General features: G+C 35.9%; 1 protein-coding gene and 1 non-coding gene across 3 annotated transcripts in view; one reads left to right on the forward strand and one right to left on the reverse strand.

Moving 5' to 3' along the window:
- The window catches only part of KLHL32 (kelch like family member 32), a 232,792-nt gene that overhangs the window by 110,503 nt on the left and 95,745 nt on the right, over nt 1-26,544 (forward strand). For both annotated transcript variants that reach the window (XM_049771331.1, XM_049771332.1), the window contains exon 5: nt 22,759-22,857. In XM_049771331.1, coding sequence (XP_049627288.1) covers nt 22,759-22,857 — 99 coding nt within the window. The remainder of the gene's footprint in view (nt 1-22,758; nt 22,858-26,544) is intronic.
- On the reverse strand, nt 20,958-21,064 carry LOC126008408 (U6 spliceosomal RNA). Its single transcript, XR_007495741.1, has one exon. It is a non-coding gene; the product is annotated as a U6 spliceosomal RNA (small nuclear RNA).

Raw genomic sequence — 26,544 nt, forward strand, 5'->3', positions numbered from 1 at the left:
CATTGACTTTTTGCAAAAAGGGTCCAACAGCGATGAAAGTGTTGAGTTAATACTGCATTGCATTTATTAGAAATAACTTGCCAGAAAGGGCTGGATTACTGGTATATGGCCCAGTGAAAATGTTTGAAGCTCAAAAAGTTATAATTTAGAAAAGAGAATGAAAGATTACCTTTTTACTTTATTTTACAGATATAAAAATAGTCATTTGATATATAGTAATTGACTAGATATAGGTCCTGAAACACTTGTAGATGTGCTTCTCTATATCAGCACAGCACCTCCAACTCCCTTGGAATAGTCATTAACCTAAAGAGGTAAGTAGACTTTCTCCAGATCATGATAATTTTGAAGAATAATTGGTTGTATCCTATCTAGGTATCAAATCTGCTGACTGTTGCTGGATAAAGTAACTCTTTTCTCTTCTGCCTATGATCAAATCTCAAAGTAATACTCATCCTTGTGAGATAATGCTAATCCATTTCATTAATAAATTTGCTTTTCTCCTCTTCTTGACAAGCTTCTTATTCCTTTTCTCTTCTTGAACACACCCTATTTTCAGTACACGGACCACAAGGAATACTTACCTTCTGATTAAAAAAATAGAATCAGGCTAGAAATTAATCTTTTCACTATCAAATCTCCTCTCTGTTTTGGTGCACTTATTTCAGTATCATTCTATTTGTTGTGCTGGAAAATGCTTCCTAGATCTCTCAAAATCAATGCCCTACTGAATCTCCTCTTACATTCTCAGATACCTCTTCTGTAATATCAGTTTCCATCTCCTTGATCATTTCTTTTTCTTTCTTTCTTTTTTTGTTTGTTTTGTTTTTGGGTCACACCCGGGGCGCTGAGGGGTTACTCCTGACTACCTGTCCAGAAATAGCTCCTGGCAAGCACAGGAGACCATATGGGATGGCGGGATTCAAACCAAACACCTTAGGTCATGGGTTGGCTGCTTGCAAGGCAAACACCACTGTGCATCTCTCTGGCCCCTAATTTCTCTTTTCCTACTGTATCATTTCTACCAGAATTTAACTACATATTGTTGATCACCTTTAGTTACTTTTTTGTTCTTTTTGTTTTTTTTTTTACTAATGATTTATCTACTCCTTCTTGGCATAATTTAAGAAAACAGCAGTGCAAATTTTACCACTTTAATTCATTTTTATTCAACACTCTGCATAGGGAGACATTGAAACTCAGTAGTCCATTGGATCTGTTCTGCACAGTTACAGATATTATCAAACCAATTGAATAATGCAATTGTGACCATTCAACATAGTTCACTTGCCTTTTCATTGACTCCCTTTCCTTTCTTAACTGTTTGACACCCATACTGTGGGCTCTTTTTCTATACTATTCAACTCCATCTCCATCTTTATCATTCCTTTCCAAGTGTCTTTGTGCAACTTTACATCACCATCCTTGGAGTTTCTTTTTTTTTTTCTAAGTTTCATTAGCTCTATTGATGCTATTGTTTCATTTAAAATGATATGGATTCATTTAAAATTATGCTATATCATAGGTTGCCATTTCCTATCTAAAATTGTGACCAGGGATTGGCAGAGAATTTGTTCATGGAATTCAATGCAGAGCCTCATACTTGGAAAACATATACTCTACCACTGAACTGTATTTGTGGCCATGGAAAACTTTTCTTGGGAAGTGCCAAGTAATAGATAACAAACTTTTTAGCTTATGTTCTTATGAATAAATGGAGCCAGAGATAAATATGTAAATGATGGGCCTGGTTATATTCCAATAAAACTATATATAGATGCTGATATTTGAATTTTATATGTATTTTACATATATCTACATAGATTTTATAGTTTGGACTTTTTTCAATTATCTAAAAATGTTAAAACAATTCTTAGACTTTATAGCATCCCCAAATTAAATACTTAGGAATAAATTTTAAAATATGTGCATGATTTATGTGAATAAAATTATAAAATTCTTGTACAGTATATAAAATTTAGCTAAACAAATGGAAACATTTCACACTCATGGATAGACTCAATATTGTTAAGATATAATTCCTTCCTAACTTATGTGTTCACTGCAATCCTAATAATAATACCAGTAATTATTCTATGGTAAGTTAGAAAGCTGATTTTTTGTTTTGTTTTTGTTTTTTCGGGCCACACCTGTTTGATGCTCAGGGATTTCTCCTGGCTAAGCACTCAGAAAATGCCCCTGGCTTGGGGGCACCATATGGGACGCTGGGGGGTCGAACCGCGGTCCTTGCTTGGCTAGCGCTTGCAAGGCAGACACCTTACCTCTAGCGCCACCTCGCCGGCCCCTAGAAAGCTGATTTTAAACTTTTTATGGAAAGGCAAAATATTCAGAATAGCTAACAGAATATTGAAAAATAATCACAAAATCAGAGCATTGACACTTCCTAGCATTAGGACTTAATATAAAACTACACTAATTCTTCTTTGACGAGGTTTTTGTTCATCTCTTCTTCCCATTATTGATGGGGTTAGATGATGTTTTTCTTGGTAAGTTCTACCAGTGCCTTATCTATTTTAGATATTAATAATTTCTCAGGTGGGTTTTGAGTGAACAGCTTTTCCCAAAACGTGGGAAGTCATTGATCCTGGTCACCATTTCCTTTGAGGTACAGAAGCTTCTTAGTTTAATGTAGTCCCGTTTCTTTCTTTCTTTTTTTGTTTTTTTGGCTGGGAGTAAAATATGTTTTGATGAAAGTAATTTCTTTATTTAAGCACCATGATTACAAACTTGTTTATAATTGGGTTTCAACCATAAAAGGACTAATCCCTTCTCAAGCGCAACTTTCCCACCACCAACATTCCCCCCCCCCATTTTTCTCCTCCCCATCTCCTACCTGTCTTGGAATCAGGCATTGTATTTCTTTCTCTACCATGGTCATGATAGTTAGTGCAGTTATTTCTCTAACTTTACTTACTACTCTTTGTGACAAGCTTCATATCATGACTGGTACTTCTAGCCATTGTCTCTATTGTCTCTGGATATTATTACTATATGTTTTTTTACGTTTTTTACATCCCACAGATAAGTGAGACTATTCTGTATTTACCTCTCTCTAATTTATTTCACTCAACATAATAGTCTCCTTATCCATCCATGTAAGGGCAAAATTTTTTGTGACTTCAATTTTTCTAACAGCTGTGTAAGTATTCCATTGTAAAGCTATGTACCATAGCTTTTTTAGCCACTCATCTGTTGTCATGCATCTGGGTAGTTTCCAGATTCTAGCTATTATAAATAGCACCATATGAACATAGGAGTGCAGAGGGGATTATTGTATTGTATACTCCTATGGTATATACCTAGGATTGATATTGCTGAATCATATGGTAGCTCTATGTCCAGTTTTCAAGGAATTATGAATATTGTTTTTCAGAAAGGCTGGGCTACACAGCATTCCCACCAAAAGTGAATGAGAGTTCCTTTCTCCCCACATCCACACCATCAGTGATTATTTTTGTTCTTTGTGATGTGGGCAGTCTCTGTGGTGTGAAATGATATTTCATTGCTGCTTTGATTTGCATCTCCCTGATCATTAGTGATATGAAACATTTTTTCATATGCCTTTTGGCCATCTATATTTATTCTTTGAGGAAATGTCTGTTCACTTCTCCCCATTTTTGATTGGTTTAGATTTTTTTTGTTAAGTTCTGTCAGTACCATGTATATCTTAGATATTAGCCTCTTATCTAGTGGGTATTGGGTGAAGAGTTTATCCCATTTCATGAGTGATGTTTTGACCCTAGTCACTGTTTCCTTTGTAGTGTAGAAGCTTCTCATGTTGATGTAATTCTGTTTATCTCTGCTCCACTTGTTTGGACAGTGGTGTTTCTTCATTGAAAATGGCTTTAGTCTCAATGTCAGGGAGTGTTTTGCCTATGTTTACTTCTAAATATCACATCATTTTAGGTATTATATCAAGGTTTTTTAATCCATTTTAATTTGACCATTGTACATGGTGTTAGATAAAGGTCTGAGTTTTCTTTCTTGCATGTGGTTGATCAGTTGTCCCAACACTACTTGTTGAAGAGGCTTTCCTTGTTCCATTTTGCATTTCTTGCCCATTTGCCAAAGATTAATTGATTGCATGTCTAGGAATCATTCTTTGAATACTCAAGTCTATTTCATTGATCTGAGATCTGTCTTTATTCCAGTACCATGCTATTTTGATAGCTAATGTTTTGTAATACAATATAAAGTTGGGAAAAGTGATGCCTCCCTTCTTTTTTTCCCAAAGGGTTGCTTTACCTATTCATGGGCATTTATTGTTTTAAATGAATTTCAGGAGTGTTACACTTCTTTGAGAATGTCATGGGTATCCTTAGAGGAATTGCATTAAATATGTACAAAGCTTTGGAGATTATTGCCATTTTAATTATATTAATCCTCCAAATCCATGAATAAGATATATGTCTCCAATTCATTGTGTTCTCTTTTATTTCTTGAATCAATGTTTTATAATTGTCTTTGTTATCTTTCACTTTTTAGTTGACTCCAAGGTATTTGAATTTCTGTGCTGCTATTGTAAATCAGATTGTTTTTATTATGTCTAGTTCTTCTCTATCATTATTTTTGTATAAGAAGACAATTGATTTTTGTGTGTTAATTTTATAGCCTGCCTATTTGCAGGTATATGAATATATATATACATATATATTTGAAGGTATATAGATATATGCATCTATCATTCCTAGGAACTTTTTGGTAGATTCTTTAGGATTTTCTAAGTATAGTATTATGTCATCCACAAATACAAGAGCTTGACTCCTTCCGTTCCTATCTGGATGCTCTTCATATCCTTTTCTTGCTTAGTTGCTATGGCAAGTAATTTCAGTACTATTTTGATTAGGAGTGGGTAAAGGGACCAGCCTTTCCTTGTGCTAGATATTAGGGGAAAGGCTTTCAATTTTTCTGCATTGAATATATTTGCCATGGTTTGTGGTAAATGGCCTTGACTATATTGATGAAAGTTTCTTCCATTACCATCTTGTTGAGAGTTTTTATTATGAATGGGTGTTGGACCTTATCAAATGCTTTCTCTACATCTTTTGACATGATCATGTGGTTTTTAATTTTTCTTTTGTTGATGTGGTATATTACATTGATTGACTTGTGTATGTTGGACCATTTCCAGAATGTTCCATTTCCAGAATGAATCCTACTTGGTCATGGTGTATGACGGTCTTGATGGGATTTGGATCCTATTTGCTAATATTTTTGTTTGTTTGTTTTTTATTCTTTTTATTTTTTCTTTATTTCTCTTTTAATAATTTCTATTGTGAGCAAAGTGAATTATGAAATTTTCACAGTAACAGTAATATTTAAGGTACATGGTGACAATAAATCAGGGCCATTCCCACCACCAGTGTTGTCCCCTCTCCACCCCTATTGCCAGCTTGATTCCCATATCTTCTTCTCTTACTCCTCTCCCCGTCTGCTAGAGTTAACTGCTCCTCTCTGTGTATCTATTTGCTAGGATTTTGTTGAGGATTGCATCTTGTTTGATGCATCTGTGTTCATCAAGTTTGATATTAGTTTCATAAAAAATATTTGAAAAAACAGTGTTTCTTTTTTTTTTTTTTTTTTCAATTTTCTGTAAGAGCCTGAAAAGTATAGGCAGTAGGTCCTTTCGGAGGGTTTAAAAGAATTCATTATTGAATCCATCTGGGCCTGTGCTTTTGTTTTGGGAAGGACATTTGATTACCATTTAAATTTCCTCAATTGTGATGGGTCTGTTCAAATATGCTAGTTCATCTTTGTTCACCTTGAAAGGGTTTAAGAGTCCAAGAATTTATCCATTTCTTCCAGGTTCTCATTTTTTGTGGCATAGATTTTCTCAAAGTAATCTCTGATTACCCTTTGAATTTCTGTAGTATCTGTAGTGATCTTCCCCTTTTTCATTTCTGATTCATTTTATTAAGTTTCTTTCTCTTTCTTTGTGAGTTTTGCTAATGGATTATCAGACTTGTTTATTTTTCAAAGAAATAACTCTTGTTTTACTGATCTTTCAGATTGTTTTTTAATTACCTATTTGTTGATTTCTGCTTTATTATTTTCTTCCATTTTCATATTTTTGTCCATTTTGTTGATCACTTCAATTTTAGAAGCTGTGCCATTAAGTTAATTATGTAGGCCCCTTCTTCCTGCTTGCAAAGTTATAAATTTTCCTCTTAATACTGTGTTTGTTGTGTCCCACAGATTCTGATAATTTGTGTCTTCATTCTAGTTTTTTTCAAGGAATCTTTTGATGTCCTCTTTGATTTAGTGGGTCTCTTACCCACTGGTTGTTTAGTAGTGAGCTCTTTAATTTCCAGGTGTTAAAGTTTTTTCTATGTATCTCTGTAATTTACTTCTATTTTCAGTGAATCATGATATGAGAAACTATTTTATACAATATTTATCTTTGATTTTATGGGGGTATATTTTTTGTTCCACCTGTGGGTCTTTCTTGGAGAATGTCCCATGCACATTGGAGAAAAATGTGTATCCAACTTCTGGAGTTGGAGAGCCCTATATCTGTATTTACTAAGCTACTCTTTTCCATTAATTCCTTCAGAGCCAGTTTATCTTTGTTAAATATTAACCTGGTTGATCTATCAATAGATGACAGGGAGGGTTTGATGTCTCCCACTATTATTGTGTTGCTGTTGATTTTTTTTCTTCTGGTCTATTCACAGTTGTTTTAAGTATTTTGTGGCCACTCAATTGGTGCATACATGTTTAGTAGTGTTATATTTTACTGATGTACACATTCTTGATTATTAAGGATTTCTATCTATGTCTCTTAGAACTATTTCATTCCTAAAGTCTGTGTTGTCTAATATCAGTATGGCCACCCCATCATTTTCAAGGGAGTTGTTTACTTGAAGGATTTTCCTTCAATCTTTGACCTTTAGTATGTGTTTGCTCTGAAAATTGACAAGTGTTTCTTGCAGGCAATAAAATGTTAGATTCAATTTTCTGATCATTTTTCCACTCTGTGTCTCTTAATTGTCCATTTAGTCCATTGATGTTGAGAGAGATTATTGTCATGTATTTGTTATCTCTTTGTAGAAATTTGGTGTGTTTGTGAGGTCTGCCTTGTCTTAAAGTAGACTGTTGGGTTCTTTTTAAGGTTGTTTTGAGTCTGTATAGTTTCTGAGATGTTGTTTATCTGTGTATAAAAACTTATGCTGTTGTGAAGTTGTGCATCCTTCCTTCACATCTGAATAAAAGTGGATGACTGACTTATTCTTTGTGAAGCTTGCATTTCATTGAGTTTTTTCACTATATTCCACCACTGCCTTTGGGCCTTTTGAGTTGCTTGTGATAAATCTGCAGTTATTCTTGAGGATGCTTCATTGTATGTCATTTCTCCTTTTTTATCTTGCTTTCAGTATTCTATCTCTATACATGTTTTGGTCATTATGACTAGGATGTGCCTTTGGGTGATTTTACTTGCATCTCCTTTAGCTAGTACTATTGGGTGTCAGAATATGGGTGCAAGCATTCTTCATCTCTGGGAATTTCTCAGTAATTATGGCTTTGACTGTTGCTTCTTTATAGGGATTTTCTCTTGGCCCTCTGGGACTCTAATGATTCTTATGTTCCTATTATATTTATCCCAAATGTCTATTTTTGTCTGTTCACTAATTTTGAGGATATTTATGCTTGAAGTTTTCTCATTTTTATTCAGATATCGTCTTGATACTGTGGCTATCTGTTCTATGGTTTCTTTGAGTTCTTTGAACAGTCTTAACATTTTCTCCCTAAAGTCCTAATTAGAGAGGTTATGTAGATGGCTGAAGTTGGTTGAATCTTCAGTACTAACTAGTATCTTTAGTCATATTAGTTACAAGGTGTGGTGGGGTTCTGAATTGTTTTCTCATTGTGACCTTTGTAGTGTGGTGCTTTTTTATGTGTTAAGAGGAGCTTCTTGATGAGAAAAAATGCACAGTGACTGATCAAAGTGGATTATTCATGCCCTTGCTTGAGCTCAAGCACCTCAGTTCAGACCAAAATGGCACTTTTTTATTCCAAATATCAACCACAGCTTTCAGCTACTCCCACTGCTAGTCAAGAGTCCTTTTCTTTTCTCCTGGCCATGCTCTAGTCTGGGCTCACTCAGTTCAGTTTATTTCAAAATAGTGCTTTTTTAGTCCAAATACTACCCATAGCCAATAGTCGCTCCTTCACTGCTACTTAAAAGTCTCCCCCTTTTTTTTTCCTCCCTGCTATTCTCTTGCCAGGAATCATTCACCTCAGTTTAGTTCAAATAGTATGAGGGTTTTTTTTGTATGTTGATGACCAGTTTTTCCATCAACAGTTATTGAAGAAGCTTTCCTTGCTCCATTTCATATTTCTTGCTCTTTTATCAAAGATTAATTGATCATATATCTGATGGGGCCAGTGAGTTGGCGCTAGAGGTAAAGTGTCTGCCTTGCAAGCGCTAGCCAAGGAAGGACCGCGGTTCTATCCCACGGCATCCCATATGGTCCCCCCAAGCCAGGGGCAATTTCTGAGCGCTTAGCCAGGAGTAACCCCTGAGCATCAAATGGGTGTGGCCAAAAAAAAAACACATATCTGAGAATTTTTCTCAGGATATTCATACCTATTTTACTTATCTAAGCATCTAGCTTTAGTTCAGCACCATGCTGTTTTAATTACTACTGCTTTATAGTCCAATTTAAATTTGGGGAAAATGATGTCTCCTATATTCTTCCAAAAATAGCTTTAGTTATTACTGGAGATTTATTGTCCCATATGAATTTCAGGAATGTTTGGTTTATTTCTTTGGAAAATGTTCTCAAGATGATTCCTGAGGACACCAATCTGACCAAACTTAAGGTATGCTAGTATTTGGCCTGATATCACCAGACCCTTTTTGGATCAAGTTTTGACATTCTTCCCCATCATTTATTTTTCCAGGAAACTTGGTAGCTATAACCATGCCCATAAACTCAGTCATAATGTTTGCACCAGGTCAGATAAATAGATTCACTCTTTTTTTCAAAAGAGGTGTAAATCATGAATACACTGGTCACACAGCAGAAAGCTGGCTATCTTGGAATGATATGGTGGGTCAAGTTCCAACCCTGCTGAAGCCATGCCTACTGCATCCATCCCCCAGAACCACCATTTTGCCTATGATCCTGCCTCACTGCTCCTCTATTAATTTTTTTAGGGACACTTGTTACAGGACTGCCTGGAACAAGTGCAGAAACCCTTCCTCCATATCATCCTTCTCTGGGAAGCCTGGCAGCTGTAACCATGCCTACAGATTTAATCACCATGTTCACATCTGGCCAGCTTTATAGATTTACTCTTTTCTTGAAAGAGAAGTAAAATGAAAAATTATGGGTACACCAGCCATGCAGCAGAAAGCTTGGGATCTAGGGAAGAGATGGTGGGCCAACCCTCTGTCCTACTGAACCATACCTGCTGCACACATCACCCCGAATCACCCTGTTGTCTATGATTCTGCCTCACTGCTCCTCTATTATTCTATTCAGGGACACCATTCTGACCAAACTTTAGGTTCACCAGTATTTGGTCAGATATCTCCCAGGCTTCTTGGAGCAAATCCAGATACCCTTCACCACTCCTACCCTTCCTTCAGAAGGCCTGGTAACTGAGAAAACATCCCTATAAATTTCAATATTAATAATAGTGCTTTGAATTTCTAGACAACTTTAGTTATTTGAGGCTGTCATTCCTATAGGAATACATCAATTTAACAGAATGGACAACTAACTGGCTGCTAAAAGGAAGTAAAGCGTTTTATAAGATACTCCTTCATATGATATTGTAAACCACTGTGTCGAAAAGGGAAAAAAGGAAGTCTGAGAGAGAAAGTGAAAGAGAAAGAAAAGAAAAATGTCTTCCATAGAAGCAGGCAAGAGCCAGTGCAGAGTGGAAGGCAGGAGGGAAACTGGGGACATTGGTGATGGGAAATGTACACTGGTGAAGGGATGAGTGTTAGACATTGTATGACTGAGACTCAATCATGATCCTTATAACTGTGTTTCGTGGTTTGAATCAGGAGAAAATTTATTAAGGAAAAGAACCCTTTCTCTTCTCAAAAAAAATTTTTTTACAATAAAATATTTAAATAAAAGACTAGTCAATAGTTGGGCAAATCACTGACACCTTTTTAAGTATCATTTTATGAAAAACTGGGAGTCAACTGCTACCTACTTTCACAGGATTTACATAAGAGTAGACACTAAGATAGTTCAAGTAAAATTTCTTTTCCTTTTTTTCTTTTTTGGGCCATACCCTGTGATGCTCAGGGGTTACTCCTGGCTTTGAGCTCAGAAATTGTTCGTGGTAGGCTAGGGGGACCATGTGGAATGCCAGTGATCGAACCAATGTCTGTCCTGGATCGGCCACATGCAAGGCAAATTCCCTACTGCTGTGCTATTGCTCTGGCCCAGTTCAAGTAAAATCTTTAGAATAATATCTGACATGTGTTGTAGCAGTAAAATTGTTATTTCTATTATTGTTGTTGTTGCTTAATTTCATCTGAAATGTATATAATAACCCAATTTTTAGTATTTACACATGTGTCTGTTACCTTGTGAGGTAATTTTAGAAAGTTTTCTATCTTCCTTATTTCTTCACCCACTACTAATGGCTACATAATAAACAATGCCTTATTAATGCAGTTGAAGAAATTGAAGGTATAGTTAGGTCTGTCAAGGTTAGTCAAAGGGGAAGTTAAACAAGAAGAGGGAGCAAATCATGAGGGCAGAAGTGGAATGGGAACAACAATGCAGATGTCTGCCTGCCACCAAGGAAGAAGGGCAGATAAGGAAGGGATGATTGGGATGAGGCCAACCTGACTAATAACTTGGGGAAAACTTATCCATATATGCAGGGCCCAAATCATCTCAGGAATGCTATTCCAAGGTCTTTGCCCTAGTCCTGACATATTCTCACAGGCAGCTGTCACCCCATACTGGGCCTGACCATTAGTAGATTCCAACAGTGGCCACCAAGATCACCCAGTAGTCCTTGGATCCACGGTGTGTATGTACATGTAGCGATGTTTTGGGGGGCATGTGGTCATTACAGAGTCAGGGATCAAACATGGATTTCATACCTGCAAAGAATACACTCCATTACTGTGAATTGTGTCTCCCTGCTCCCCCACTAGTATTTTAAAGTAATGTACCCTCTTTAAAAAAAATTGTATTGGGATCATCCCCAGTACTGGGAGGTGGCTGTTCCTGTAATGATTACAAGGTCTCTCGTGACAGTTCAAGAGAACTGTGTGATGCCAGGATTGAATTAGAAATCCCACAGACAAAGTATCAGTTGCAGTCCTTGATCATTTTCCAGCCCAGTAATGTCTCTTCTTCAGTTATGCTAGCAGTGTAAGACATAAGCCCTGCTATGGAGAAAGCTTCATTAATAAAATTCTATGGGATGAAACCTCATTTGTTCATACTTGAAAGAACACTAGTTATAATAGTAAGTTTTAATTATTGACTTGGCTTTTCTTATAACTTGTAATGACCTTCATATTTTATTATATTTAATTGCCTGGATTGCTATTTTTCTCTTAGAAGCTATCAAAAAATTTGTACTGCTTTTTCAAATAATTAGGCCTTTTTAAAAAGTAATGTAAGTATATGTAATTTATCTTTACATTTCATTAATATATTTTATTAATTTCAACATAATAAGGAAACTATTTTGGAAATGACTAGCTGACAGAATTATTGATCTTAGAGCTTTGAAATGCCAGAATAACGTTAATGCAGAAAGAGCCAAAAGAAAGTGGAGTTTGCTCATACAGTATAAAAGGACTACTCTTTCAATTTGAAGAATTATTTCTTGGCTTGCTTTACTGACATTAAGCATTTTCATCCAAGCATTTCTACAAAGCCCTCTTCCCTTCATTCTCCTAGAATGAATTATACCACAGCATAGTAATTCAACTTGATTCCTTTCTTCTCTCCCCATGAGCACCTAGCTATAATTAATCCATCATTATTCTACATGTTCTAAAAATGGAAAGAATTCATTTTAATAGCAACAGTTATTACTAGAAAAATCTATCTCTAAGTAGCAATGATCGTAACAAATGAATTTTTGTAGAGCAGTATGTAGTTGGTGATGCTATCTTTGTGTCCTTATGTAATCAAAGGTTTCTTCTTGGCATCTTAGAGAAATCTATGCACCTACATGTAACCTGAGATATTTTTTAATAATAAATTTTTATTTTGACCACATTGACTTACATATCTTTCACAGTAATATTTTAGGTACATATTTACATAGAATCAGGGGAATTCCCATCAACAAATTTGCCCTCCCTCTACCCCCTTTTCCACCCTGCATCTCATATTCCCCAATCTCACATCTGGGTTCCCGGAATAAGTGGTCCCCTTTGTGTCTAGCTTACTACTTAGTGCGCATACATCTGTTTGGTCCTGGTACTCTCTCTTACTTCCCCCTCTATTTGAGAGGCGGAACTAGATAGTTCAAGTTATGTTAGCCTGAAATATTTTAAATTAATGAAAGAATGGTGAGTAAACTAGTGAAAGGAAAAAATAGAAATTCATTGTTATTTTAATACCTCTTTCTAACTTTGGGGGGAGTTTAAGGAATACAGGGAGTCAACTAGGTTCTTCTACAACCAAAGCATGCATAGTTTTTTTTAATAGTTGGATGTTTTAAAAATTGCTTTCATTAAGATATCACAATTTATAATAGTATTAAACTCATTATTTTGTAGTTCCTCAGCACTGAATCTATCCCTCCACAAGTATTTACAGAAACCCACACCACAGAGAGTGGTGAACTCTGTTAGGGAAATAATTACACTAACAACTAACATGACAATATTAAAGAATGAGAGAAGTAGAATGCCTGTCGGGAATACAGGCAGGGGTGAGGGAGGAGGGGGGCATTAGTGGTGGGAATGTTGCACTCGTGATGGAGGGTGTTCTGTTTATAACTGAAACCCCACTACAAACATGCTTGTAATCATGGTGCTTAAATAAATATTTACAAAAAAAAATTCCATTGCAATGCTATAAAGAAACATATTTAATAGTTAAAAAAACACAAACTATTAATTATATTTCCTCCCTCCTTTAAATTCCCAGATTTGTTTATTATGTCTCAAATTTTTTAACTAGGATATCTCAATTACTGCTTTATATTTAAGATTTTAGTGTTATTCTCCTAGGGATATACCCTAGGAATACAAGAACACAATACAAAAACCCCTTCCTCACACCTATATTTATTGCAGCACTATTCACAATATCCAGGCTCTGGAAACAACCAAGATGCCCTTCAACAGATGAATGGTTAAAAAAACTGTGGTACATATACACAATGGAATATTATGCAGCTGTCAGGAGAGATGAAGTCATGAAATTTTCCTATACATGAATGTACATGGAATCTATCATACTGAGTGAAATAAGTCAGAGGGAGAGAGAGAGAGAGAGAGAGAGAGAGAGAGAGAGAGAGAGAGACGTAAAATAGTCTCACTCATCTATGGGTTTTAAGAAAAATAAAAGTCATTTTTGCAACAATCCTTAGAGACAATGAGAGGAGGGCTGGAACTTCCAGTTCACTTCATGAAGCTCACCACAAATAGTGGTGAGTGCAGTTATAGAAATAACTACACTGAGAACTACCATAATCATGTGAATGGATGAGGGAACTGGAAAGCCGGTCTAGAGTACAGGTGGGGGTAGGGTGGGATGGAGGGAGATTTGGGACATTGGTGATGGGAATGTTGCACTGGTGAAGGGGGGTGTTCTTTACATGACTGAAAGCTAATCACAATCATATTTGTAATCAAGATGTTTAAATAAACAAAAAAAAAGAAAAAGAAAAAAAGATTTTAGTGTTACTAAAAGTATTCCAAAAATCAAATCTGATTTCTCTTTTTTCCATATTCTAGTAGATAAGAGTTGATTGTATTTTTATAAATTAAAAATGATGTTTTTTATTTATTTATTTTTATTTTTCACAGCAGTATTTATGGTACATAGTGACAATGAATGAGGGGCACTCCCACCCCAGTGTTGTCCTCCCTCCCTTGCCCCCCAGAATACTAGTGCAACTGGTCTCCACTTTATAGCTTGTTGTAGATTGTCTATTCTGTTGTCGTTTGCAATAAAAAGGATAAGAAGAAAAAAGAAAAAAGAGAAAAAAGAAAAAAAGGAAGAGAAAAAAATTGGCCGCAACTACCAAAAAAAGAAAGAGAAAAAGAAGAAATAAATGCACCCGGCTAATGAGAAAAAAATTACCAAATAATAACCACAGGAGTGAAAGGGGAAGAGAAAAGTGGAGGAAAGAAGGAAAATGAAGTCAAAAACTACCAAAGCAAAACAAAATAAGAAAAAGAAGGGGTGCTTCAGTGGTAGTGTTTGGCGTTCCCTCCACTTTTTTTTTTCTTTTTGTATAGACACAGTAAGCACTGGGGGAGAATGGGAATTCCCGTGGCCTAGGAGATTCAGGGCTTCTCCATCCTTGAAGTATACCATCATGGGATCAACCCCTGGCTCCATAGGTGTTCATTAACTCATCCCAAGGGCTTTGTATGTGGTGCCAGGAAACTTTCCTCTCAGTTGTGGGTGAGACAATGAGGCCACTGTATCCAGCGGTCTTGGCATTTGTACAGGTCCTAGGACAGGATCTAGGTTAGAGTCTTTACGGTTCTAATGGTTCTGTTCCACCATTTTTGTGTACAGTCTTCTGTATCAGATGCTCCCTATTTTCATTCAGTCCCCAAGCCAAAGTATGGGATATTATGGATCTAAGGGTTCTGCTCAGTCTCTGTTGTCCACGTTGGGCCTCTGCAATAAGAAATCCTTTTTTTTTATTTAATAAGAGTTCTGGTCTACAGCCTAGGGCAGGGTTTTCCTTATCGGTCCCAAGGATAGTTCTGCCCAATCGCAGCTGTCAAAGTCAGTTTTCTGTACATGGTGCTCTTATTTTTTCACTGTTCAAAAGACAGTACATCTTCTGGTTTCCATCCAGAGTTAGGTGAGGTGATAAGACAACTTGGTCTTGGGTCAACTTGTCATTTCCTCATTGTCATATCATAACTGGTACAAGTTAGTGCCAGAGCTATGCTATAATTCTCCCAATGGAGTTGGTTCCTGGAGTTGTTGCCCGGAGCTGTATCAGTTCTACATCTGGGATCTGGGGTTTGGAGTTGAACTGCCCCTGTCCAATCTCCTGGAGACTGGATTGTATCCACATGACACATGACAGGATGGGAGGCACCCTAGTGTTATAAAAAGTGTGAGGTCTTATCCTTAGAAGATAAGATCTTATTTCTGTGTCTATGGTTTCCCCTTATTTACTGTGCCCATATAAAAACGTATGGTTTCATATTGGATTGCTGGTGCTATTCTGGGTAAGGATGACTGGTTATACTCACAATTTCTGTAGTCCGTTTTTGATCTGCCATTTTATCCCAGGCAAGGCTTTAGTACCAAGCAGTACCAAAAATGGTAAGGATAGCAAAAATATGTATACATTAAAATAGAACAGATAAATAAACCTGTGTTTAAAAAGAAAAACAAAAGAAAGAAAACAAAGGTATTTGAAGACAACAGGTGATAGTTGAGTTTGAGACATGTCTTGTGGCATTATGGAACCCTATATTGTCCTTGAAGTAGGGGTTTTGCTGAAGCTGATTCTGGTATCATGCAACAGTCCATAGTTTGATGGGGGCGAGAGGGGCTACCAAGCATGGGTCAGTGGGTGTGTTGGTTGTAGCTCTTTGTTGAGGCATGAGATGGGGACCGAGAGGGTGTCTTTCACTGAGGAGCTGGATGGTGGTCTGTTGGGGCAGAAAATATTTGCTATTGATACCTTTTAGAAGTTTCTGTAAGGTACTGTGCTGGGATCAGTAATCAAAACACAAAAGTATTTACTGCATAGATAAAATCACTCAGAGGTTACATTTATTAAGGTGTATTAGTAGAACTTTTGGTTACAATGTTTATTATATCCTTTATGTAAGTCCTTAAATTAAATAATGAAAGAAGCACGTGATTGTATTCCCTTACTGTATAAAGTGCATGTATTTCTTTAGAGATGTTCACAGCTTAAATAGCAAAGGGCATAGAATAGAATGGGCTCTGTTCTCAAGTGCTCATAGAGTAAGAACAAGCTATGAATGAATCACTTAACTCATTTGAGTCAGAAATACTTTGTTTCATAAAATAGAATTTATTGCAGACTTACCATAAGTTGAAATGGTACTGTGTGGCATGAATTGTATTCTGATTGACTTACCCATTTTCTATTTCTTCATTGCTTTTGAAAGGCAACTCCAATTGATTTGTGTCAATACACTTCTCATGAAAAATCAAGGCTATTTAGAAAAATGTGACCTAATCTTAACAAATTAAATAATAATGGAAGTTGTGAAGTTTTCAGGAAGCCAATAATTCTTTTCTTTTCTTTTTTGGTAATTAATGGCATATTAATAGGATATTCCACTGGCCTGATATTTTGGATTTTGACCTTTTCTTTTTCTGCTCAAAATGAACTGGGTGCCTGCAGAATGCAGCCATTTTTTTACCATAAAATCCCAGACTAAGTTGGTCAACTACAAAAAATAAAAGAAGTTGACACTTCTATTGACACTTCAAACTTCCTAACCCAAGTTTTGTAAGAAATAATCACATATTCCTTTAAGCCATTTTCTTTACATATACACAATTGTATGACACTGTCTTCTCAATTCTTAAAATCATCTTTTGAATTGTGGCCTAATCTTAGATATCTGATTTAGTTTGAACTCACAAGAGATTAATTTTACTTGGATGAAGGGATATTCTGCACAGATCTTTAGAACATGACTTACAGTTAAGTCTAGAAGATAGGGTAAGATTCAGGCATATGAATTGAAGATATGCATACAAAGTTACTCAAGCTAAAGTATTATGATAGTAGGAAAACAGTAGATTGTTTGCTTAAAATAGACCATATGTTTTTAAATTTGAAAAAGTTATTTTAAATTAGGGTGAATAAGTTAAAATAATGTAAAATAGCAATATACTTGTAATTGGCTATGTACACCCATTATAAATCAGTTTGTTTCAAACAGTTCTTGAACTTCTTTTCATTTGAAATTAGGTTGGAAGCACATTACGAATATTTCTAAATATAAGTTTAAACTATATTTATGAGCTGGAATCTGAGTCACTGAAATCCTATCAATATTGCTTAGATGGAATATCTCAACAGAAATATCCATGCATAATTTCACCAAATGATAGACATTAGGAAGTTAGAATTTCTGTTTTCTGTTACTTATTTGACTATTTTCATTTCTTTTTTTATAAAAACAAATTTGGAATATTGTTTCAAACACGTATAATGCCTGAGTACATAATTTAGGAATACTATGATTTTAGAAAATTATTTTTGCTTTAAACATTTACGCCACCTTGTGGATGAAAAGTCTAATTGTGATGGGTTTGTAACAAAAACTAAATTGTTGGCAGTTTTGCATAGCTAGATTTTATGGTTCATATTCTTCATAGGAATTCTCTTGAGCTTAATGGAAAAGGTTTTGTGTATCTTGAATATATTATCATTTAAAATATATGTTGTTTGCAGTTTCCTTAAATAGTAAGTATAAGATTGTCATACTATTCAGAAAAATATCCCAAGAAGCAAAATTTAAAGAAGGCAAATGTATCCATCATTTATTATAATAGAATGCAATACATCAGATATGCAGTTTCTTAATCTCTATGTCCTGCATGCATAAGTAAATTTAGTGAAGAAAGATCTTAGTTATCTGACTTTAATGTGTACAATTCTAGTTGTTCTAGTCACAACCCCCAAAGTAAGCACTTTAAAAGTCTCCTAAAAACATATCACTGTCCAAACAAGTGGAAGTGGAGATAAATAAATGGGACTATATTAAACTGAGAAGCTTCTGCACTTTAAAGAAAATAATGAATACAAAGGCCACAGAATGGGAGAAACTATTCACCCAATACTCATCAGAAAAAGGGCTAATATCTAAGATATACAAGGTACTGACAGAACTTAACAAGAAAAAAAAATAAACTCCTCAAAAGTGCAGAGAAAAAATGAACAGACACTTCCTCAAAGAAGAAATACAAATTTCCAAAAGGCACATAAAAAAGAGCTCCACATCCACATCTGGGAGATGCAAATCAAAATAACAATGAGTTACCTTCTTCCATCACAGAGACTGTAATACACACACACACACACACACACACACACACACACACAGAAACAACAAGAACAATCAGTCCTAGCAGAGTCGTGTAAAGAAAGACATTCCCACTGATGGTGGGAATACCATCTAGTCCAGCCTTTATAGATAACAAAATGGAGATTCCTTGAAAAACTGGAAATTGAGCTATTATGTGATCCAGCTATACTATTACTCCTAGGGCTATACCCTAGGAACACGAAAACACAATACAAAAATGCCTTATGCACAGCTATATTCATTGCAGCACTATTTACAATAGCCAGAATTTGGAAACAACCGAGATGCCTGACAACCGATGAGTGTCTAAAGAAACTGTAGAACATATACACAATGGAATACTGTGCAGCCATCAGGAAAAATAAATTTATGAAAGTTTCCTATACATGAATGGACATGGAAACTATTATACTGAGTGAAATAAGTAAGAGGGAGAGAGATAGACACAGAATAGTCTCACTCATCTATGGGATTTAAGAAAAATAAAAGATATTATTGTAATAATACCCAAAGACAATATGAAGCTTACCACAAAGTGTGGTATGTGCAGTTAGAGAAATAACTACATTAACAACTATCATAGCAATGGTAATGAGTGAGAGAAGTAGAATACCTGTCTCCAATATTGGCAGGGGGGGAGTGAGATGGGGGGCATTGGTGGTAGAAAAGCTGCACTGGTGAAGGGGATATTCTTTTCTACAACTGAAACCCAACTACAAAAATACTGCTTAAATAAAGATACTATTATGAGGAAAAAAGTCTCCTAAAGTAAGACATGAGGATGATAGCTTTTGAAGATGGGGCATAGGTGGGAAAATGCAAAAAAAAAAAAAAAAAAAAAAGAGAGAGAGACACTGCTCAGAGTTGCCAAGATTGTTAAAAAAAAAAAAAAGGAAAGAAAACACAGTCCTAAGCAGCTAATTTAATAATTAAGATGTATACAAAAGGGAAAAGAAATAAATGAGAGAAGACAGGTCAGAAGAAAGAGATTGCAGGGATAAGACGCTTGCCTCTCATGTGACCAACCATGGTTCAATTCCCTGAGCACCTCTAGGAATGATCCTTGAATACCAATCAGTGTAGTTCATTTCCAACTAAATATAGAGTTTTATTCAGCATTTGTGACAAGAGTCAGCTCTGTACCTCTTTCTCTTCATTCAATTCACAGGACCTAGCCTTCCACAAACTGTTGATGAGATGTTGCAATCAATAAAATGGACACATTTTTAGCTCTGTACTTTCAAGTTCATACCCTTTTATTCTTTTGCCTGAGGAAAGAGACTATATCTGTCCCATCTTCACCTTCTCCTCTGCATTCTGGGCCACTTGATTTTTGTCACTTTCGATTTCTTGATCTGTATTGATCTAAAGACATTTTGCTCTATCTGCAATTGATGCTATATCCTGAGCTAAGTCCAGTTGATAAACTGTATATATTTGGACACTACCACTTTTTCCTAATCCACTATCATTGTGCTGTGAACTTTCAAGGGTCTCCTCCTTTCCTGTCATTTTCATGGTGATTCTCCTGTTCTGTTTTAAATACAAGACAATGAATCTTTACTTAAAGGCTTAAATACAAGACTTCTCCCTCTGAAAGGCTTAAATATAATTAGCAAATGCTTTGCAGTACTTAAACTCAACTAGCATGCTTGAAATCTCTTTCCTTGTTAGCCAGTTCTTATAGGCAGTTGATAAGAAAACTTTGTGTGTATTCCTGACCAATAACATACCTTATAGAGAAAATATATTAGGACAACCAGTCACCAAAGATTAACAGAACTGAATTCAAAAGACTAAAAAAATGGGGCAAATCTTGATTCTCTTTCTGTAAGTAAAACCCAGCTTTTCTGGTGGCCTATTTTTCCTTCCAAGGTGTATCTCTTAAAAACACTTAGAGGTTTTCTATGCTATAGCCCCCCCCCCTTTTTTAATGGTTACAACTCTGGTAATCAGGACTTATTCCTGGCTCTAGGATTCAAAGATTACTCCTGGTGGACTCGGAGAAATTATATGTAATGCCAGTGATTGAACCTTGGACAGCTGCATTCAAGGCCAGGGCCTTACCTGATGTACTAATACTATCTCTCTAATCCCCTAAATTGCCATTTTGTTTTTTTTTTAAACTCACTTTATAATGAGATAATAAGGAAAAATTATAGCTATGGGGAGGGGTTATCTTTAAGGTACTATCATATAAGGGTTTTTCTCATGCAGATTTAGAAAAGTGAGCCAGCTGGACAGCTAGCTGTGCTATTCCTTCCTACTCAGGAATGCTCTTCATGTTTCTCTGTGATATCTTTCTTTGTGTCTGGCATGACCGAGAGTTGGAAGTTATCATGAATGCCAGATTGTGAAATGAGCACAAGTGACAGAATTTAAAGGTTAAAACTAACATTTCTAAGCCCTCTATTCCCTGTTTTGCACCTTAGGCAAGGCCTCTTCTGTGAGAATACATATTACATCCTTCCTCTTGCATTGGGAGCCGCAGTCATTTTCCGTATGTCAGAGACTTTCTATTGGAGGAGTCGAAGAAATTCTGCTTTCTCCTTGCACTCCTTAGAAAGAAGCTAAAAAGAATTTCTAGAAGATAAATGTTGATATTCTGCTTATGTTTTTTCTTTACTAGTTCAACAACATAATGCATAGTTTTTCCTCTTTCCTCATACTTTAGTTTAATTGATAAAAGTACATTTGAATTTATTTAATTTTTTTAAATATGGAATGCTTCATGAATTTGCATGTCATCCTTGCGCAGGGGCCATGCTAATCCTCTCTGTATTGTTCCAATTTTAGTATATGTGCTGCCAAAGTGAGCACATTTGAATTTAAAAATACTTATAGTGACAAACTAATTTGTCATTTATTGTAAATAAATTTGTTAGTATTGAGTGTCACCTATGTTCTGAAATTTTTATATCTACTAGAGAAACAAAGAGGTCAGTCCTATTGTCCTTTGTGTATGAAGAAGCAGAAGAATCAAGACAAAATGCACTATTAAAAGTTAGTAAATATTGGGCCCGGAGAGATAGCACAGTGGCGTTTGCCTTGTAAGCAGCCGATCCAGGACCAAAGGTGGTTGGTTCGAATCCCGGTGTCCCATATGGTCCCCCGTGCCTGCCAGGAGCTATTTCTGAGCAGACAGCCAGGAGTAACCCCTGAGCACCACCGGGTGTGGCCCAAAAACCAAAAACCAAACCAAAACAAAACAAAACAAAAAGTTAGTAAATACTAGAGGCCAGAGCAATAGCAATAGTAGGGTGTTTGCCTTGCACACTGCTGAACCTGGATGGACCTGAGTTTGATCCCTGGTGTCCCATATGGTCCTCCAAACCAGGAGTGATTTTTGAGCGCATGGCCAGGAGTGGCCCTTGAGCGTCATTGGGTGTGGCCCAAAACCAAAAAAAAAAAATGGTATATACTATTAAGATAAAGTAGAATAAAGAGGGGGGACTGAGACATAATTGAGAGTCAGGGATCAGGTAAAAAGATAATTTACGTTGCAGTTTGAATATATTGAGAGAATGAACTATACTGCTTTCTTGCAGAAGAATAAGTAGTTATTTGTAAGTACTAGGGCACCTTGTTAAAACAGCAGCTGCTGGACTTAGTCTAGAAGTACTCGATTCAATCAGGTCTGCTGAAATACCCAATTTGCAGGAGGGGGAAACTTACAGTTTTCACCAGTTCCAGGTAATACTAACATTGCTGATTTTGAGACTAGACTTTTGACACTACTGAGCTTAGGAAATGGTTTGGACTGTCAGGGCCAACAGTAAAGGAATTTCTGACCTAGCCATCAGGCATGGAAAGTAAATTTTGTTTAACATGTCAGTATATTTCTCCAACCCTATTTAGCAGCTCAAGAGTTGTGGAAGGGCTGGAGAGTTAAATTGTAGAGCAGATAAGTCACTTGCTTTGTACAAAGCTGATCCCAAATTAATCCCAATACTGTATAAGTTCTCTGGAGCATGACCATAGTGACCTTGAGCACAGAGCCTTGAGCACCTCCAGATGTAACCCTCAAAAAAAACACAAAACAAACAGAACAAAATAAAAAGTGAAATGGATTAAATCTTATTTTACAATAAAACATTCCTTAAAATACTTATTCCTTAAAATATTTATTCATAGTCTCTATGATCTACTAATGAGAAATTTCTGAAATATACATTGAAAGATCCAAATTCAGTGTTTTGCTTTATAAAATTATATTCATCACACACTGAATTTTTAGACTCATTGTTATTTGCAATTGTTCACATTCTCCTATTTAACATGTAGAAGGGCAAAAACTACACAGAAACTTAATATTAGAAATGAGAATTTAGCATTTAGAGTGAAGATCTCAACTTCCTGATTAGAATAGAAAAAAATTAGCTTCCATAGTTAACTATCAGTTGGTATTCTTATATAGTATATTAAGCATCCATATTCTTTATATTAGGTATATTAATTTTTGAAGGGACTGATTATTGTGTATATTTTTTGTTTTTAATTTAAAAACAAAATAGATTTTGTTGGAGCCAGATGTGATCCAGGATGTGTTGGCAGCTGGCAGTCATCTACAGCTTTTGGAACTTCTGAATTTATGTTCTCATTATCTCATCCAGGTAAGTAAACTTGTTTCTTGTTTATAAATCCATTATTCTTTTCCCCTATAGTCATGGTTTGAAGTCCCAGTGACAGGGCAACAGGATTGTTGTATGTGGCCTGTGGTGGTAGAAATTTCTAGGACACAAACTAAGAAGCTTCTCAGAGGGTAGCAATTGCTCTAATGTTCTATTACAGAAGCAAATCTTTCCTCTACCCTAAATCTCCATACCCTATCACATGTCCCTCCCCACAGGCAGTAAAACAGTTTTGCAACCAGAACTGAATTCAATACAAGGTGCAAGAGAGATGACATGGGAAGGATACTAACTCTAAATTTTATTTTCTAGTTACATAAATAATCATGAACAATTGAAAATGTTTTAGAAGCTATTAAGAAAGGAGAAGAAAATATTTTGCCCAATCTTTAACATTCACTGTTTCTCCTTCCATCTTCACAACAACATTGCATACCTTTATATGAATATTGGATATTTGAAGTGGACCAAGAAGTATAGAATTATAATTATAGAATTGTAGAAATTCTTATAGAATTATAGAAAGAGATTCAGACCATCTTAGACAGCTGATGTAGCTGTGAACCACTTTAATTTTATAGAATGTTAAGAACAGATTTTCCGTACTAGGATTCTCCTATTTTCTTCATTGATAGAATTTTTACTTGTATTATTATAGCACTATAACTACAATGAAAATAAATATTAAAATAGTACATGTATGCAATTTAATACTAAAATCATTGTGGAATATATTATATTAGTAAGTAGAAAAATACTATTCCTTTTCTTCCCAAGTTTAATTTCTTTTCATCCTAACCATTGTTTTATAATTTTATATATTGTCTTATTGTTGAGTTCTGTTACTCATCAGGTTGTTGACCAAACTGTTGTTTATATTCATATCATTGAATCTTCCCAGTAACAATGAGATATAGGAACTATAGACATTGTGTGAGGAGTATCAGCCATGTTCACTTAAGGAGCAATTCAAATACAGTATATGAAAGTTTTATTGTTATCTCAGAATACTTAATCTAACAGTAAATGTTTAACTATTTTTATCTTATTTTCCTTTCTTTCCCCTTAATATTGTTGAGGGATATGAGTGAGCTGTTTTTAATCCCTTTCTGCAAGTAGCAAATGGGAATAACAGTGAAAGGTTACAAGACTTCAAAGGTGTATGTTTGACTTGTGAAATTGAAATTACTTGTTCCTGACATTTCTACATCAAATATTGCAACTTGAGCTTCCAGCCTCATCACCTGATTCACCTTTTTCATGACAGGTTGACAAAACTTTGGTTATAGTACTAATTATCATGCTGCATATTAAAATTTGTGTGTATATTCCTATAACTTTCTGCAAATGAGAATTTCAGATAAATGCTGACGTTCAAAGCTAAGACATCATCAGATGAGTTTTTGAGATACAAGTGACTGCACTTTAGAATTTAACTTCTGTGGCTCATTATTTTGCTCAGGAAAAAAAGAATAGCTTAATAATGTCTTATTTTTTGGCACTAATTGTTAATTAAAATACTTGAGCAATGATTAAAGTTTTTTCTTTTTTTTAAACATTTTTTTTGTTTGTTTTTTTGGGTTTTTTTGGGGGAGGGTTCACATCCAGCAGTGCTCAGGGGTTACTCATGGCTCTACACTCAGAAATCACTCCTGGCATGCTCAGGAGACCATATGGGATGCTGGGATTCGAACCACCGTTCTTCCGCATGCAAGGCAAACACCCTATCTCCATGCTATCTCTCCAGCCCCGAATTTTTTCCTTTTATTAACCATTATATTTTTGTGTTGTTCTCTCATGTAACTTTTCTTTTCCTTTCTGTCTTGCTGCAAGATGTCCAAATTTTGGAAGTCTTGTAAGACAACTGAAATATATTTTTTGGAAACCTTTCTTATGACAATCTTTTTCTTCTCTTTTAGGAATGTGTAAAATCATTTGCTTTTAGAGGCTGGAGTAATAGCCCAGGGGTTAGGCACATGTTTGCCTAGCATGTGGCTTATTCAGGTTCAATATCCCATATCCTATAAGGTTGCCCACATCTGATAGGAGTAATTTCTGAGTGAAGAGCCAAGAGTAATCCCTGAGTGCCACTGGATGTGGCCCGAAAAATATGTAATATTGACAAATATTGGCATTTTATTAAATTATTTTAAATTAATATTGTGAATAATATTAAAAAGTTTATTAGATATATGAAAGTATTATTTTCTGATAATGCAAAGTCCCCAGTGTTTATTTAAAGTATGCATAGAAAATATACTCCACTAATCAAGGCTAATATTTTTTCCATTTTGGGGTTTTGGTTTGTGGGCCACACCTGGAGATGTTTGAGACCTATTCCTACCTCTGTCCTTAGAATTGGCTTCTGGGGCCCGGAGAGATAGCACAGCGGTGTTTGCCTTGCAAGCAGCCGATCCAGGACCAAAGGTTGTTGGTTCGAAGCCCGGTGTCCCATATGGTCCCCCGTGCCTGCTAGGAGCTATTTCTGAGCAGACAGCCAGGAGAAACCCCTGAGCACCGCTGGGTGTGACCCCCCCAAAAAAAACAAAACAAAACAAAAAAGAAGTGGCTTCTGGTGATGATGTGGTACCATGTGTGGTACCAGGGCTCAAACCAGGGTTGGCTGCATGGAAGGCAAGCAACTTAATACCTATTTATTTCTCTGGCCCTGTATTCTTCATTTTTGTTAGGGGTTTTGTTCGACTAGGAAATTCTGAAAATAAGCTATTTTTCTTTCTAAGATGTTTGGTATTCTTTTGTTATTCTTAAATTAGTGTTATTGCTTTGGTTCTCATCTAGAGATGAGAATTGTAGAAATTTATTCTAATACTTTCTGTATTCTACAATGCTTGTTTATTTATTTATTTTTTAGTTTTTTGTTTTGTTTGGGGGTACCCCTGGCAGTATTTAAGTCTGACTTAATTTAGGCTCTGCTCAGGGATCACTCCTGGCTTGACTCAGGAACCACATGAGATTCCAGGGATCAAATCTTTGGTCCAGTCGCATGCAAAGCAAGCACTCTATCTGTTGTGCCATTGCTCTGGGTCCACAATCTCACTGAAAAGTATATCCAGGAAGAACATCTTAGTTCTTCTGAAAACCCACACCAAGATTCTCTAAGCCTCTTACCATTAAATTAAGACTCCTCTGTATATGAATGAATCTGCGAACCCCATTAAAGATATTACATGGGGATTTTCTGCCCAAGACAGCCAAAAAAAAAAAAAAAAAACAACGCCATCGAACATAATCTTCAGGGCCCAAACCTGGTAAGGGTCCCACCCAATAAGGTGGAGCCAAAGGACGGCAGCCGCGCATCTTCTAACCCAGCACAGCACATAATAAAAATCACTGTACAAATGTTGCAATGGGGAAAAATGCATGATAACACCATGCATAGAGAATGAAGATGACCTGAATAACCTTTCAGATAAGGAGCTTAGAATATTAATATGGAAGATGCTCAAAGAAATCAAAGCAAGCATAGATCAAGCTGAACAGACCACGATGATAGAACTCAGAAAACTTCAAACTCAAACAACAGATCTGAAAAACTCAGTAGACGAAATGAAAAAACCTCAATGGCACAGGTTTCCACATCAGCTGAAGATAGGCTCAGTGAGCCAGAAGATGAGATGCAGATCAACTCCAGACAGCAGGAGAGATTGG

The sequence above is a fragment of the Suncus etruscus genome, chromosome 4 (genome assembly GCF_024139225.1).
Source record: "Suncus etruscus isolate mSunEtr1 chromosome 4, mSunEtr1.pri.cur, whole genome shotgun sequence".
Classification (NCBI taxonomy): domain Eukaryota; kingdom Metazoa; phylum Chordata; class Mammalia; order Eulipotyphla; family Soricidae; genus Suncus; species Suncus etruscus.